Source organism: Telmatherina bonti (genome assembly GCF_933228915.1).
Source record: "Telmatherina bonti genome assembly, chromosome: 10".
NCBI lineage: Eukaryota > Metazoa > Chordata > Actinopteri > Atheriniformes > Telmatherinidae > Telmatherina > Telmatherina bonti.
In genome coordinates, this window is record NC_136628.1 from 22,194,442 (window position 1) to 22,210,365 (window position 15,924).

Here is a 15,924-nt window from a genome sequence, read left to right on the forward strand (position 1 = left end):
TAAATATGGACTGAGTGGCTGCAGTTGAGTAAAAAATAATTCTACTCACAAATAAAAATGGACCGATTTTCCTGGTCAAATGGACTATTAGAAATCAATGAAACTTTAGTTATCCAGCAGCGAGGTGTCAGACTGTATGACGGTGATGATAAGGTACATGTTTGTCTTCCAGTGACTTCGCTTTTGGTCCGAGACAACACGGCAGCAATTTTGTGCTAATAATAATAATAATAACGATGATAATAATAATGATAACCTAAATTATTAACCAAACACACAACTATCTATTTAAATCAGATACTGTTTTATAGTTTTAGGTGATTACATATGCTGTCTAAAGTTATTGTGACTCGGATCTAAGTTCATCTAAGTACAGTAAATCATAACGTGAAGTTCCTTCGTGTCATTTCTGCAGGCAAAACTGGATGTTGGGGTTGCCTTGTTGAGCACTCATCGGCTGATCTGGAGGGACATGAAGAATCATGTGAGAAAACATTAAATTTGACTAGATGTGGTTGAAGCTCTTCGTATAACTTTGAGATTTTCATTGAATAAAAAAAAACCTAATTACGTTTAGATTTTGTGCTGGAGATGTTATTGACAGAATTGCAGCTAATTTTATTTTTCTTTGTTGTTGTCATATTGTTTTGCTTTGCTTGATAATGGCAAGGCATTCCGTTACCATCAAAACAATCAACACAGTCCTCTTGATTATGAACAACATATTTGTATGTTTACAAATAGCTTTTGGGCTGCCATTTTTCAGCAACAATTTTTATGAATTGTATGTTAAAATGCCTCCATTCAAACTGTATCTTTAGCCCCTGCTGATTTTAGTTTAAGAATCAAGTGTTGCTTTAACATAATGCTTCAATTACTTTTTCAAACTACATTGCTCAAGACTATGTTGGAATGCTATTTTATTAATATTCACAATGCAGTGTTCATTAACAAGATTACTAGGACCACTGCCTATCATCGAACCGAATCATTGAACCTTAAAAAATTCTTGTAAACAACTTGGCATGGAAACATTGGCTCTTGAAGATGAAAAACAAATAAAGGAAAAAAAACTGCCATAGTGGTTAATGAAACAAAAAGGTTAACATTTTGGGCTATTAGAGTTTTGATCTGAGTCTTACCAATTAGGAAATAATGACCAAAGTGACAGCAAGGAGGCCTTTCAACCTAAAAAGAATAAGAGTATTGCCAAAGAGGAGTGGTCAAAAATCCCAGTTTTTACATGCAAAATGTTTGTCAGAAATTGAAAGATTGCTGTTATTTCAGTGATTACACAGTAATAAAGTAAGTTGTAACTTTGGACTCTGACATTTTTCATAGAAAAAAAAAATCATTGACCAGCCTGAGGAAACCTGTTGATCAAATACAAATGAACCAAAAATGCCAATTTGGTTGGATTTAAATAATTCTGTAACTTATTGTCTGATCTGATTTTATGTGAAAGAATGCTGTTGTTCCCCGTCTCATGATATTTGATGTACTAACCCTCATTATGATTTTCACATTTACATTCCTATCTTATAGGAGTGCTGCATAGCCATGCCCCTCTCTCAGATCATCTTCTTTGAGGAGCAGGCTGCTGGAATAGGAAAAAGGTACATAGACCTTGTGGCATAGACAGTGATTTTTGGTAGCACTTCAAGGCAAAACAAATTTATTTATATTGCTTATCCCTCCAAAATGAAAAAAATTCCTTAGTCCAGGTGTAAGCTTTTAGAGGACCTGAGGTGATGAATTGTTCTTGTGTTATAGAGTCCAACTGTCATCATGTTGCCACTTACCTGTTATACCTGACACGTGGAATTTAGGACTTTAAATAATTGTTGCAAAATGTGAGAAAAACAAACTGCCCTTGAGTCCAGATGTTTTGAGTTGACATAATTTCCAAAGTTCAGATTGAACTCATACTAATAGGTACAAATATTTCAGTTGAGTAGAAAGAAAATGTCACCGTCTAACTTATGTTTATTTTATTTTTAAGTGCAAAAATAGTTATTCACCTACATCCATCGTCTGCCAACAAGGAGCCCGGACCCTACCAGCAAAGCAAGTACTCCTATATCAAGTTGTCCTTCAAAGAACATGGACAGATTGAGGTAGACTTGCTTGTGCACAAAGTTAACAAGCTCTTTGTTTTCATTGTTTGTATCCTTTCTTCACTGTTGTCTTTCTTCATTACCTGGAAAATGTAGTTTCACAGGAGACTAACCGAAGAGATGACCCAGAAAAGGTGGGAGAATACACCAGTTTCCCAACCCATTCCTGCAGGAACTGGACCTCAGGTTAGAGGATTAACATTCATCTTGCCTATTTTTTTTTTTTTGTAACGTTTTGCATTCACGGATACTAGAATGTAATAGGAACTGATTTCTCATAAAAGTGTATAAGTCAAATGGGTTTTATATAGTTGTTACTAGCTGTTAAAGGGCTTGCCACTAGGTGGCAGTGTTGTCACTTCATTCTCAGGCTTTTTTGATAAATTTGCAGCAATTACTGCCTTTCAAAAGCTTTTCTGTAGCCATATGCATCAAATTAAGATTATTTTCCCTCTGCAGCTGAACTGTTGGTTTATGTGATTAGACTATGTAATTTGCTTGCAAATGGAATTACACTTCTTTTTGGTTTTTATTTCTTTCTTCTTTTTTTTTTTTTTTAAATCAAAGCTATAAATTAAACATCCCCAAACATCCCTTATGTCCCATAAGAGCTACAGATTTACAATGAATCAATTGTGCTGTTTGACTCTTCTTGTCCTCTGAGGCTTGTTATCAACTTTCAGATTGTTTTTCTGTTTGACATTCGATTGTGCTTGTTTTTCTTTCCTTTGTGGGCATGTAGGCAGGAAGGACTCGCGCGGTAGGGATTGTTGGCATTGAGAGGAAGATAGAGGAGAAAAGGAAAGAAACAGACAAAAACATATCTGAGGTAAATACTCCCACACTGAATATACAGGTTAAATTCATATGAATGACCTTCCTCAAGACACTTAGCTGAAGTTTTGTCATTGTGACTGAAATCACTTTGAATAATCTGCATTGAGTGTATGAACTTAGTTACAGTCATTTAGAGTTCTTCTTAATTCTGATTCTAAAAGAAAGATGAGTCAGTAGAATAATTTATTGTAATTCACATGAATAAAGGCGATGAATACCTTCTGCATTTTTTCTTTTTTTAATGTTACATGAAATTCCTTAACAACATGGATGGAAGTGGTACTAAAGCAAAAGAGGGCTTAAAGCTGAGCAGATAAACAACCAGCCAAACACATTGTGTCGGTTATATGGAATGATGTCTAAGTTGTTTTTCTGCCATAAAGGGTTGTGATGAATTTAGTGCTAAACATTTTTTTTTGCCACTATTAACCTTTTAGCCTCTGTTTTTCAGGCCTTTGAAGACCTCAGCAAGCTGATGGTGAAGGTAAAGGAAGTTTTTATTTGCACTGCCACATTTTCCTGTACAACAGAATTACTCACCTTCTTAAAGTCAGAGGTCATATTAATGTGTTCAAAGGGATAAAATGTTTATGAATCATAATTATAACTCAATTTGATTAAATACAGTGGAACTTGAAAAATGTTTAATTTTTAACAAACAGGCCAAAGAGATGGTAGAACTGTCCAGATCCATTGCCAACAAGATCAAAGACAAACAGGGAGACATAACAGAGGATGAAGTAAGAACTTAACCAACACCATCAAACTGAAAAATACGCATATAAAGGAGTTTGATTGTTATGAAAAGCTGTGTTCTGTTTTTCAGACAATCCGATTCAAGTCCTACCTCCTCAGCATGGGTATTGCGAACCCTGTTACCAGGGAAACACATGGATCAGGTACACACTATCATATGCAACTGGCTAAGCAACTGGGAGATATACTGCAGGCACCTCTAGAGGTAAGTGGGAACTTTGTACCATGGTTTAAACCATATTTCTTTACTTCCTGCTCGGTTTTCATCTCTTCATGACCCCCCCCCCCCCCCCCCCCCTCTCTCTCTCTCTCTCTCTTCCTACCACTCCCTACTCTCTCAGGAGCGTGGAGGTATGATGGCTCTCACAGAGGTGTATTGTCTCGTCAACCGTGCTAGAGGGATGGAGGTGACGCTCACATTAATATTCTTAGAGATCAGCTGCAGTATTTAATTGATTGTTTGAGTTGGCATGACCCTGAATGTTCCTTCAAACTGAATCAGTGAAATGACTGAATTAAATTATCTGTACATAAAATCAGCACACAGACAAATTTGGTTACATTTTTGTTCTCTACCTGCAGCTTTTATCTCCAGAAGATTTAGTAAATGCGTGCAAAATGTTCGAGTCGTTGAAGCTTCCACTGAGGTGAGTGTGACTTTTGTTTGCATTGTATTATTTGAATTATCTATGTGCATTACATTCCTGTGATTATAGACCAAGCTGTGTGTTTATTACATGGGGCTTGGCCGGGTCCTGCCTCACAGAGGCCAGGCTCTTCCTGCCTGGCTTCCTGTTGTTGGAAGGGGTGTCCCGGCCTCCGCAGCTGTCATTTCCTGTTACTTCCCACGGACTCAGAAGAAATGCTGGCCCATTCCCCTGCTGGCCTGCATTGCTAACCTGCATGCACCTAAACTGCCTCAGCATGAAACTGTTGACATGGGACTTAATTTCTCTTTGTTATCTAAATGTAAAGTAAGACCAGAAAGAGAACACACCACATGCTTAAGCAACATTGAAGCTAAGTCTCATTTCACACGTTCCATATTACTTATCAGTTTAGATTATCAGATTATGTCTGATAGTGATCAACAATATCAATAACATGTAAATTAGGGATGTGTTACCATATTTGCAACTTCTATATAATGCTGAGGACTGCGTGTGGAAGAATTGGGAGGAAACTACAAAGATTTCTTAGTCCAACTTGATTTATGTGTAAATCTTAGTTTTTGCCATGATTTGTAAAAGGAGCAATAAATTAGGAGCCTCATTTCTACACATCATCATTCATCAGGTGATTTTCATTGGCCTTTATGATGAAACGTTGGCATGGAGCCTACAGAATATGAGGCTTATTTATTTCCAGGTGCACTAATTCATAGCAGGGAACATTGCCAGCAGATCTGGATTTGCACGTTCTCTAAATCTGATTAGTTTTTATGAATCCTCCCCTGGTTTTTAAATGAGGCCCCTTTTCTCCGTGCGTGACAGATGCACCCACCCTGTTTCTCCTTGATGTTTCTTGTTTTCTGTGTAGGCTGCGTGTGTTTGACAGCGGTGTGATGGTGGTCCAGCTGCAGTCTCACAGTGAAGAGGAAATGATAGCCTCAGCTTTGGACAACGTAAGCTTTAACCTTCACAAGAATCATGCAACAACGTGTTTCCATACTCATGAAAGCAGTTATATTTGAAGCTGTTTTCTGTCTCTGTGATTCATCCCTCCCATCTGCAGGTGTCGGAGAAAGGGTCCTTGACAGCAGAGGAGTTTGCCAAGCTTCTGGGTCTCTCTGTTCTACTATCTAAAGAACGGTATGATTTGTCACATTTGCACACCAATTACTCCTCATTTCTCTCTGTTTTACTACTCAACATTCATGAAACCTTGTCAGCAGCCTCAGTCATCTTTCACATTTATACCTTCTTTTTTTTAATGCATTATGTATTACTGTTTAATTTTTATTATTTCTTCATGCTCTATTCCTTCTTCTTCCCTCAGGTTGCTTCTGGCAGAGAAGATTGGCCACTTGTGTCGAGATGACTCTGTTGAGGGTTTGAGATTCTACCCAAACCTGTTTTGATGTTTATAATTAATGTTATGAGATAGCACTATTCCACTCTGTCTCTGCAGATAGATGCATTAAAATAATCATCAGACATGTGCAGCAGGGGACTTGTTATACTTGCTACTCTCTATCACTTCCATTCAGGTTGTGATTCAACAGCTGGTGTGCTGTGCTGTTAGTTGTGATGCACTGCAAATTCACATAGTACCTTTTTTCCTCTTTTTTTTTTTACCTAGATCTCAGAGCAAGACTTATCCTCAATGATCAGGTTTCATATTTGTCTAAATTGAAGCAAACAGTTCTAGCTTCATCTACCTGGTTGGGCAGCCATTGTTATAAATTAGTTCAGAAATATGCATCTGATGGTATATAGTTATCCTAAATGTACATTATCTGTAGTCATAGTAGCGTCACCAGCATATATCTTTTGACAAATAGGCTCACAGCTACTGATATCTGTAATAGATCACGTTTTCCATGTAAAAGGTTTCTGTAATAAAAGGTTAAGGACTGAGACAACGTGTCCAAATCTGCAGGTTTCCATTCATCCGAATTCCTTTTATTATCTTCCTTTTATTATCTTCTTCCTTCTTATCTTTTATTGTCATTTCAGTTTTGTCCAAAAAAATTTGTGTCCATTCTGAGGTGTGTCACATGTTATAACACATGTATAGTGTGACACATTACCAACTATTTTTCATTTAAAACTTTTAGATTTTTGATCTTCCAGGTGGGACTCTTTTACTCTTGAATGGAGGCAAAATAATTTCATTAACAGGCAATGAAGCTTTATAAATGTCACTTCTGTTGTTTTACTATACGGTATAGGCTTTTTAAAGTAACTACAAAAGTAGTCATGAAGGTTTAAAGTATGAATATTTTGTAAAAAGTACCTGAATAAGTGATCAGAAATAAAATTTATTGTTATTGCTCAGCATGTCACATTTGTAATTTTGTAAATCTCCTCAGGGCTTTTTACTCATAGAACAGAAATGTTACTTTTCACCCACTGTGAACTGAGCTCCACGGTGGTGGTGGAAGGGGGAAGGGGGGGTCATCTCCAGAAAAGCTTCCTGTTTTCTCTTTGCCCTTGCCAAAGGAGGCCTGCAGAGCTGATTAGATTACCCTGCCATGTGGTTCACTCATTGATCGTAGATGAACTCAATTAGTTCTGGAAATCGTGAGAGCTGAGTTGAAGCAGGTCCCATCGTTATAAAGAAGGGTTCGTGCGTGACACTGAACTTTTTGTGAACTTTTTTTTTTTTTAATAGAATCAGATTTTGCTACCATATACAGGGGCTGATACTGTATGCTATTATACTGCCTTATAAATTATTCATCTTCTGAATATTATACTGCCATAGCTAAGATTTCAGGAGTTTTAAGTGAACCATTTCCTGAATGTTAACAATACATGACTTGTTAGTCAAATCTGGAAGTAATCTTATTATCTGAGAAGAATATTTAGTAAAATGTTTTACTGTTAACATTTCTAAATCAGCTTAAATGCTGAACAGCAGGATGAATATCCTATTCATTTTATGTGTAATCAATTGGAAGCCCGTTTTGGCAAGAAATAAAGTGTAACTGTACATTAAAGGCATGAACTTCAAATCTCAGTGGTGCATTTCACATGTTTTTTTTTTTTTGTTGTTTTTGTTTTTTTTCGTGAGAACTTTTCACAGGCACCTGCAGATTTTTGTTTTATTTAGTAAAATTGATCTTCTGAATGAATCACTTCACATGATGCAATGTCTTAACAGGAAAAGAAGCTTTCATTCATTTGTGGAATAGTTTTCTCGCGCCAAGTTTTGGATTATCATCTTTTTTTCTGATAGAAGAAAATTAGGCCCTCAGTAAAATAATAAAAGCCAACACATATTTATAGGTTTAAAGAAGCTAATTCACAGTTAAAAGTTTTGCAGAATTGTAGACCAAGAAATGTCAGTGGTCCTTCCGTATTTTGGATGGTGGGATTGGATATTTAATCCGCCCCTGCCATTGACTGTCAATGTGAGCCGACCTTTAAGGCACGCGCTCGAAGCCTCGGGTCCGCGCGCGGCACAGACCTCTGAACACCGTCCCGCTGACAGAGACTGAACTGTGGTAGTGGGAGCAGGCAGAGGAAACCTCGCGCTACTTGTAAATGGGAGAACTATTAACCCACTGTGGGTGTTGCTGTGTTGGAATAAGAGAAATGAAACGTGTAAAGACAACACGACACGTAAGTAACTTTATTTAAAAAGGTAAATATCGTCCACGCCTTTGTTCATCTGATGCCGATGTACAAAAATGAGATTTTGGCTGCATTTCCCCCTTTTTTTCTTTTCTTTGAATGGTTATTATCAGTGTATTAATCAGGTGTTTCTCTAATAATTTGCTATTTTTCTCATGATTTAAGTAGTGTATTAAACATGATTTCATATTATCCACGTTAAGTCAGAACATTGACAATTTGCAATTCTGTTTTTGGTTTTTCTTTGTTTTTGTTTGCGTGTTTGTTTGGTTTTTTTTCAGTGGAAAAAGCAGAATCAGTCCAACTCGAAGTTACTGCACTTCAGTTATAAGTTAGGCTACATAAAAATTTACTTGAATGTTTCTGTATATTTAGAGATTTGACACATTCATGAATATATATGTTGATTTTCAGTGCGCACTAAACAGCACGAAAAGGACAGAAAGTAAAGTTTAATTAATTATTTGTTGTTACCTTGTTTCTGTGTAAGAAATCATAGCTGCAAATGGAAAATGTCTATTTCCCTTAAAACTGATTACATATTTGTCTGAAAAAAGATCAGAATGAGCAGCGAGTTGATTGTGAATCATGCCTATAAAAACCTTGCCAAGTCTTCTAACTGCTACTCGGCTTCTGACTCTTTTTTTATGTTGTTTATGGATTGGGTGATTGAAGTTTGAAGAAACTAGACATTTGCAATTCAACAAGCAGGGTCCTCAGTATCATGTGGAAGAACCAACACAGCACAGCAGCCATACACACCACCTCCTAGTCACGCTTCTCTGGGATGGCATCCCTTTCATCAACCAGCATTTGTCACAAATCACCCAGTGTGACTTTATTGGTGACTCTGGCATGAATAGCACACCCAAGCTGATCCTACAAGTGTTCAGTGGGGTTGAGGTCAAGAACGCAGGCAGACCACTCCATCCTCTTATCTCTCAAATAATGGAAGTCGTATCTGATCCCACTGTGGAGGTGAGCATTGTCCTCTTGACTGGTACAGGTCCTTTATAAGTTAATATGGTGTGGAGCAGACACCAACTTTGCTGTTGCAATGGTGAGGCATGTTTATAGCACTTTCAGGCAATTCAAAGTGCTTTACATTAAACAGCATGTAGGTACTGCTAATCAGGCATTTGACTGACAGTTTGGAAAAAGAGTCAACTGTAGAATAAGCTGTTCGGCTTTGGCAAAGAGGACTTGGTGCAACACATACCCTCAATGCTTCTGTTCATCCCACAAATGCATTTTGCGTACAGTTATGGTACTATTTAAAAGTAAACTAAACAGGCTTTCCAGCTGCAAATGATTTATTGCCAGTCAATCTTGATCCTGACTTGTGCAAACTCCTTTCTGTGTGAAGTTTTTATGTTCTATTAGTGGGTTCTCTCCAGGTACTCTGGATTCCTCCCACCGTCTGATGCATGTTAGGTTAATTCAGTGGTTTCCAAACTTTTTCTGCAGGTCCCCTTTTCATCGACAACAATAATGTGCCCCTCCTCCCGTCTCATGAACCAAAGAAACATACTAAGAAATGCGTCTTTAGTTTTAGTGGCTGTATTGAAGGTAACTAGAATTACAATTGTGTCAGTATTATTATCCATTCATATGCTTCAGCGTGAAAAATTTTAAACCAGGAATCTCTGCACACTACTTTAGGTGAGCGGAGTTTTCTATGTGACGATGCCAATTTAGTAAAACAACTTTGCTATATATGATAGTTGGATAGTTTATTTCTAAAGTAACCTGCAGGCTTTTCTTTGTGTTCAGGATGAAAAGTCCCCAAGTGGTGTTGTAACTTGTTTGGCTTCATACTTCATTATATTAGATAATGTTTTGGTACATGCAATAGACTGCATTCTCATTATTACCCACCACTGATTATTACTATTACTGGTCATGCTGGGACCGATATGCTCCATCATAGTTTGTTAATTTTTTTATTACTTTAATTCTCTCTTGTTGATTTATCATCGTTTTCTGTGAGTACTTTTACAAATTTGTCCAGTGCCAAAACTCCCAAGTTTTGTTTAGCCTTGCTGCCCCCCATTGGGAAGCAATGGTTACTCTAAATTGTCCCTAGGAGTGAGTGTGAGCGTGAATAGTTGTTTGTCTCTTTGTGTTGGCCCTGTGATGGACTGGCAACCTTTCCAGGGTGCACCCTGCCTCTCGCAGGCAGGTTAAAAATCTTTAGATGAGCTAAAGATTGCTGGGATAGGCTCCAGTTTCCCTGCGACCCTTATTTGACTTAGCAGGTCAGAAAATGACTGACTACTGACTGATTGACTTGTCATGATCACCTCTGACTTGACCATTAATGGAATATCAGTTTCATTGATATTCAATGGGGACCAAGATCAGGTCATCCAGCCTTGAATCATCTGTTTATGAGGAAACAGTTAAGATACTCAGAAAGTTCACTCAATAGACTGAAAAAAAAACTTTTGCAGCCAGCCAAACAAGTATCTAGCTTTTTGTTTTGGAACAAAGCCCTCCTGGGGAATTTCTCTTGTGTGATGATGGCAGCTCCTTGTATCCATTGTGAGGATGAAAGGAAGAGGAAGACGCACCTATAAATCCAGAAAACTCATGTTTGCTGTTTCATACTCTTGCTTTCCTGTTTCCCATACTTCAGAATATCTTTGTCCTGTCTGAGACTGAAGTCACCATGTGAATTATCATTATCTGTCTGTTTGTTTATTCATTTGGTGTGTGTTGTGTGAGCTTACAGAAGCAAAGGATGGTGGAATAAGACGGTCATGAAGTGTAGAAGAAAAACGAGGCACAGACATCGGAATGCCACAGGCTGTCTCACTGCTGCCCTTCCTTTTAGCACTCATGGGATACGGTGAGTGTGACAAGGATGACCATCTTGATTACAATCCATGTTTGAAGAGGCAGGATTTTATTTTAGTGGTTAAAGTATAGAGAGGGATATAGAGCTGTGTAATGTACAGCAGGGTTATATTTTCCCCTTCCATTACCATCTTTGTTCTGTGAGGATTTACATACTTAACTGGACAATATCTCTTATTGCTCTTACACTGTGCTAACATACTTATAAGTAGCATTTATTATAGTTGTTTCATTTATAGTCTAAATAACATGTGGGTCTGCTACTTTTAAAGCTTATCAATTGTTTATGTGAATAATCGGTGTGTCTAAAAATGTATTATTAGTTTATTTATTTATTATTTAGTCAACTCCCCCAATCCTTGTTGTGTGGTCAGTAAGCACTCTCTGAGCTCTTTCTAAAATTTATCAAGTAAATTCAGTAGCTATAATTGGAATTCCACATTACTCACCATACTTCCTTGTCAGCTCAGACAACTAAAAAAGGGAGTTGAAATGAAAGAGTCAAAAGGGGCTAAACTGGTGACATAAGTTACCTAAAGTGGGCATCTGGGCAATAAGTATAAATGTCCTTTTCTCTTTATGTCTTTTTTTACTTTCTGTTTCTCTGCACTCTTTCTTGTAGCTTTCGCAGGGCTCACTATCTGGCCCTCTTTCCATGTTGCTCTTAGCAACAGCAGTGTTTTTGTGGACCTCAGCAGTAAATCCAACAGCAGCACCATCAGCAACATGAGCCTCTCCCTAGTCAACATGGAAACCAACACCACCATTCTGACCAGGACTATCCACAGCAAGCGACTGGTCGGCAGGGTGGAGTTCAATTGTTCCTGCTTCCTGTATGCAGGAACTTTCCGGTTCCTGCTGAAGCAGACCAGCATCACTGCTACCTCTCAAGGAAATGGAACTGATGGCAGTCACACTGAGAGCACAACCTGGTGGTGGAGTTCGGAGCTACAAGTTCAGTGGCCTACCTTTCACATAGCTGTGGAGAGAGTAGGAAACCACTCAGGATCTTTTCAGGTAAGACAAACAAAATCTTAATTTTGGTTTATTTTACTGCAAAATATAATTGAAATAAAATCTTTCCCTCTTGTCACTTTGCAGGTTGGAATATCCACTAATGAGCACTTTCAGACTTGCACCAGTGGAATTGACTCTGCACTTTTCTTAGAAGTTAGCTACATGGAATACAACCAGATAGGCCGAAACACCATCGACAAGGTTCGAGCTCGCACTCAAAAACCAATCAAGCCCCTCCGTTCCCAGAGTGTTGAACTGTCCTGTGCCTTCCCATTTACGGAAAGAGACTTCGTAATAGTGGCTCTTCGGTCCCCTCATTCAGCACAGGAAGTGAAGAGCTCTGGACCTCTCTACTTGTCTAGAATATTCTCCTATAAACTGCTAGTGGAAAATGCTAATTCTTACAAGGGTGGCTGTGAAGGGAAGATGATTGTTAAAATGATAAGCCCACCTTGTGCTCATGTCAATGGGAAAGTATTGCTGTACAGCAATCCAGGTCTTGGAAGAAGCGTCGCTTTATCCTCTTCAGTGACGGGGTTTGGACCAGAAGAACCCGCTGCTCCTCCTCTTGCCTTTAACTGGCTAACACAAGGGGAGAATGAGACAGAATTCAATTGCTCTGTGTTTTACCCAGGAAGGAATAAGTACTGCTTCCGCTTTGTTTTCAACTTCAGTCGCTCTCCTAGTCCAGCACAGACTTGTCTGGTGGTTTATAGGAGTGCAGGTGAGAGTTTATTGGTATATCTTTTAACTTTTTTGCTATATGTTTATTGAGATTTGGTCACTTTATGATTCCCACAGCATTGTATCAAACAAGCACAGTAACAATTTGTCTTTCCTTTTTTTTTTTGTAATATAGATACATATTGTGGCTTTTATGGCTCATTGGAATTTGGATATTTAAAATCATAATCACAAAATCATAGGTGCCAATCTGGTGTTAATATTTTCACTTAAATCTGCAGAGTCATGGGGGCCCTGGCAACCATGGAGTGTGTGCAGTGTGAGTTGTGGAGATGGTGTGAGGGAAAGAGTGCGCGAGTGTTTGCTGCCCTCAGGTGTGCAAGGGATGCAGTGCACCGGCATGATGAAAGAACAGTCCATATGCTCACTAGAAGACTGTGTTGGTCAGTTTCTTCACATTCTACTTTAGTTTTTCTTAATTATTCATTGTCAAGTAGTTCTAGAGTTCAAAGTCTCATATTTGTCCCTCCAATATATTGCAATTGTTCTATTTCCCTTGTTTGCATCAATTTATTAGCAATAAGCTGAGCTCTCTCTATTTGTTGTCCTTACAATTCTCAGTCTTATCTACTGCTACTCCATCTCTACCCCCTGAGCATGTTGGAGCTACAACTTTGGGTGGAAACATGATCGTTGTGGTTGGAATTTCCCTCTGCTTGGCTGTTATTATGGCCACTGTTGTGGTGACTGTGTGGAGGAAGCTTTGCCATACCCCTCAATGCAGCTCAGTCCACAGAGGGTCCATACATTCCCCAGGGGTGCGCAAACTATCGGATGAGGCCTCCATCTGCGGACACAGCCTCCAAAGGCCCAGTCTGTCTGATGGTCATGGCCCTTCAGGGGGTATGGTTGCTAAGAATGATAGACCTTCTCTTGGGTGTTCACCTCTTTCACCGACCCTGGTGCTTCCAGTCTCACAGGATCCTGAAAGGTTGTCTCCCACGGGCCAGAAGGTGTTGCCAACAATATTTGGGTGTGTTTAGATTTTTATTGCTGACATTGCCCTGAAATAGATTTTGTCATTACCTATTCTTGGTTAAACAAAACACCTTGTCTATCCAGGTATCAACTGGCACAGCAGCAGCTAAAGGAGATGAAGAGGAAGGGCTTAAAAGAAGCCACACAATTGTACCATGTCTCTTCAAGCCCTGTCCATGACACAATGGTAGAGACATCTGCCTCACCCACCAACTCCCCTATTCCTACACCAACTGGATTTGCCCATTCTACCCTCCCTTTGAGTCATCAGGATGCTGATAACCACCATTTTTGTATTGCAACTCCTTTGTCAAAGCTGCAAACTCAAACTTCAAGGGTCACACCGGATAGGTTGAGTCCTAGAGTAGAACTGGACTTAGGTCCTCCTGTCTCATCTCATGCAAGTATGGGGCGCTTCAAATGGCATGACCGCACTGCTGACTGGGTGGAGATGGTCGAGAGGAGCGGGTTAACAGGTCTTGGAGGAAGAGGAGATGCTCCAACAGGAGCCACTTATCACAAGAATCCAAATTTCAGGCGGACCTCCAGTTTTAATGACACCAGACTTCAGCCGACATCCTCGGTTCAGTCAAGGCAGTTCAGAGAAAGGAGCATGACACAGGTCACATATTCCCTTTTTATTAGATTATCTTATTTCATCACATTTCTTGTGTGGATTATAAATGGTGTTGGTGTTTTTGTTCAGGACTATTAAACTTCTGGCCACATGTTGTCCTTCTCAGGTGGGATCTCGGACTCTTCCAGAGGGAAGTTGTTGGAACAAAGGAGGATGGGAGAAACTGCCACATCCTTCTTACCCAATTCCAGAGCATGGATTGTCAGAGTGGGCTAAAGCCAGACCCCAGAGAAATGACCAGAAGCAGCCCTGGATTGAGACACCACTCCCCTCTCACAATAGTGAAATCAAACATGCAGGAACCAACACAAACTGCTTCTCAACACCTGCACAACAAGTTAATGCAGATCTTGGTGGCACTGGGGAGAGAAAAAAGGCAGGTGAGCCTAGAGGTGGAGGTGGACAGTCAGTCTCAGGGATTGGGGGTCCAGTCATAGGACTTGGTAGGTCTAATGGAGTAAACCAGTTGAGTGTGGATCGGGCTGAGCAGAACTGGAATCGTCGTGGCCCCTCACCTATTCAAAGGAATATCCTTGCTAGGAAACTGAAAGAGGCTCAGTCCTGCTCTGGAGTCAAGGGGCGCAAGCGCAGCTCCAGCTTTAATGCCTCATTGTCAGAGCAGAGGAAAGGTAGCTGCCGCTCCCTGCCAATGTCTGGAGACTACAGCAGCAGTGGAAACTCTCCCTACAGGCTGAGTGAGGCAGAACAGAGAATGCTGGACTTGGATCTGTCCCCAGTATATGTACAGGAGGAAGAGTAAAACACTGGTTTGTAGCACCATATTTGAGAGGAGCTGCCATTGAAATTTGCATTTATTACTCTCCACCACCCCTACACTGATCCCCTTTCTAAGCAAATGTGTCTGTTCCCACATATCAAGTTGTATTGTTTTGTAACACTACAAACCTCTCTTTGAGGATAGAAGTGAAACATACATTATTAGTCAAAAGTTTGGACACACATTCCCGTTATATCCAATGAGAAAGGGTGTCAAAACTTTTGACTGGTAGTGTAGGTAATTTAAGCGTTTTTCTTTTTTTTTTCAATTTGTTTATAAAATAACTCATTGATTCTTTTTCTTTTGTGTATTTGGCTTTTTAATTCCATGTAATAATATTCTTTGTAAATCAATGTATTTTTGTCATTTTTTTATATTTTTCTTTGTACCCATCAGTTGTACAGTATTTAACTAAACCAGTTTCACATTACATTCCTTTATTGTTTAATCTTTCTGCAGTATTAAACATGGGACAAATCAGTAACAGAATTCACAAAGCCACAGAAAAGAGAGGGCGAATCTTGTTCTAAATGTCTCATCTGCTGTTTTAAGCATGCTGTGATGTACCACTTTGCTTCACTAGGAGAACCACAATTTACAGTTTAGGGATAAATTAAATGGGTGATATAAGCTGTTTTCTAAACTTTGTACAAATTATAGTAAGAAATTGTAACAGTTTTTCAAGATAGTAAAGTTGAAACATCAGTGAGGCAGTGATGCTGAAATGCTGTTTGCTTATGTGCCAGAGTACAATGTACATGTAGAGAAAGAAATAAGTACTGGAGACTGCATGATACAAGATACTGTGATATATACTTTTTATAATAAATTCTAAATATGAAGCAAATAGAGAAATTAAAATTTTAACTGAAACAAGACAAAGAGATCCTTTTTCTTAAC

General features: G+C 39.0%; 2 protein-coding genes across 4 annotated transcripts; both read left to right on the forward strand.

Annotated features, from left to right (window-relative positions):
- The first annotated feature begins 11 nt into the window (after nt 1–11).
- vps36 (vacuolar protein sorting 36 homolog) lies at nt 12–6,850 on the forward strand. The gene is made up of 14 exons (XM_079247612.1): nt 12–153; nt 416–484; nt 1,546–1,616; nt 2,003–2,117; nt 2,214–2,303; nt 2,860–2,946; nt 3,406–3,438; nt 3,617–3,694; nt 3,781–3,915; nt 4,052–4,117; nt 4,293–4,357; nt 5,250–5,334; nt 5,445–5,521; nt 5,709–6,850. Exons 1-14 carry the CDS (start codon nt 58–60, stop codon nt 5,788–5,790), a joined length of 1,149 nt encoding a protein of 382 aa, XP_079103738.1. The 5' UTR covers nt 12–57; the 3' UTR covers nt 5,791–6,850.
- A 1,034-nt stretch (nt 6,851–7,884) lies between these two features.
- thsd1 (thrombospondin, type I, domain containing 1) lies at nt 7,885–15,825 on the forward strand. Of its 3 annotated transcripts, XM_079247302.1 has the most exons (8): nt 7,885–7,999; nt 10,746–10,862; nt 11,493–11,887; nt 11,972–12,611; nt 12,853–13,014; nt 13,193–13,604; nt 13,694–14,231; nt 14,353–15,825. In XM_079247302.1, the coding sequence occupies exons 2-8, from the start codon at nt 10,811–10,813 to the stop codon at nt 15,004–15,006; spliced, it is 2,853 nt and encodes a 950-aa protein (XP_079103428.1). In that variant the 5' UTR covers nt 7,885–7,999; nt 10,746–10,810; the 3' UTR covers nt 15,007–15,825. The 3 variants fall into 3 exon arrangements, with proteins under 3 accessions (XP_079103428.1, XP_079103427.1, XP_079103429.1); XM_079247301.1 differs by lacking the exon at nt 7,885–7,999 and having other exon boundaries at nt 10,316–10,862; XM_079247303.1 differs by lacking the exon at nt 7,885–7,999 and having other exon boundaries at nt 10,316–10,862; nt 11,712–11,887.
- The last annotated feature ends 99 nt before the right edge of the window (nt 15,826–15,924 follow it).

Coding starts and splice junctions, on each gene's coding strand:
- vps36 (XM_079247612.1), top strand. CDS start 58: ATGGACCGATTTTCCTGGTCAAATGGACTATTAGAAATCAATGAAACT. Junction 485..1,545: donor GGAGGGACATGAAGAATCAT/GTGAGAAAACAT, acceptor CCTATCTTATAG/GAGTGCTGCATAGCCATGCC. Junction 5,522..5,708: donor GTTCTACTATCTAAAGAACG/GTATGATTTGTC, acceptor TTCTTCCCTCAG/GTTGCTTCTGGCAGAGAAGA.
- thsd1 (XM_079247302.1), top strand. CDS start 10,811: ATGCCACAGGCTGTCTCACTGCTGCCCTTCCTTTTAGCACTCATGGGA. Junction 10,863..11,492: donor TTTAGCACTCATGGGATACG/GTGAGTGTGACA, acceptor TCTTTCTTGTAG/CTTTCGCAGGGCTCACTATC. Junction 13,605..13,693: donor GTGTTGCCAACAATATTTGG/GTGTGTTTAGAT, acceptor TTGTCTATCCAG/GTATCAACTGGCACAGCAGC.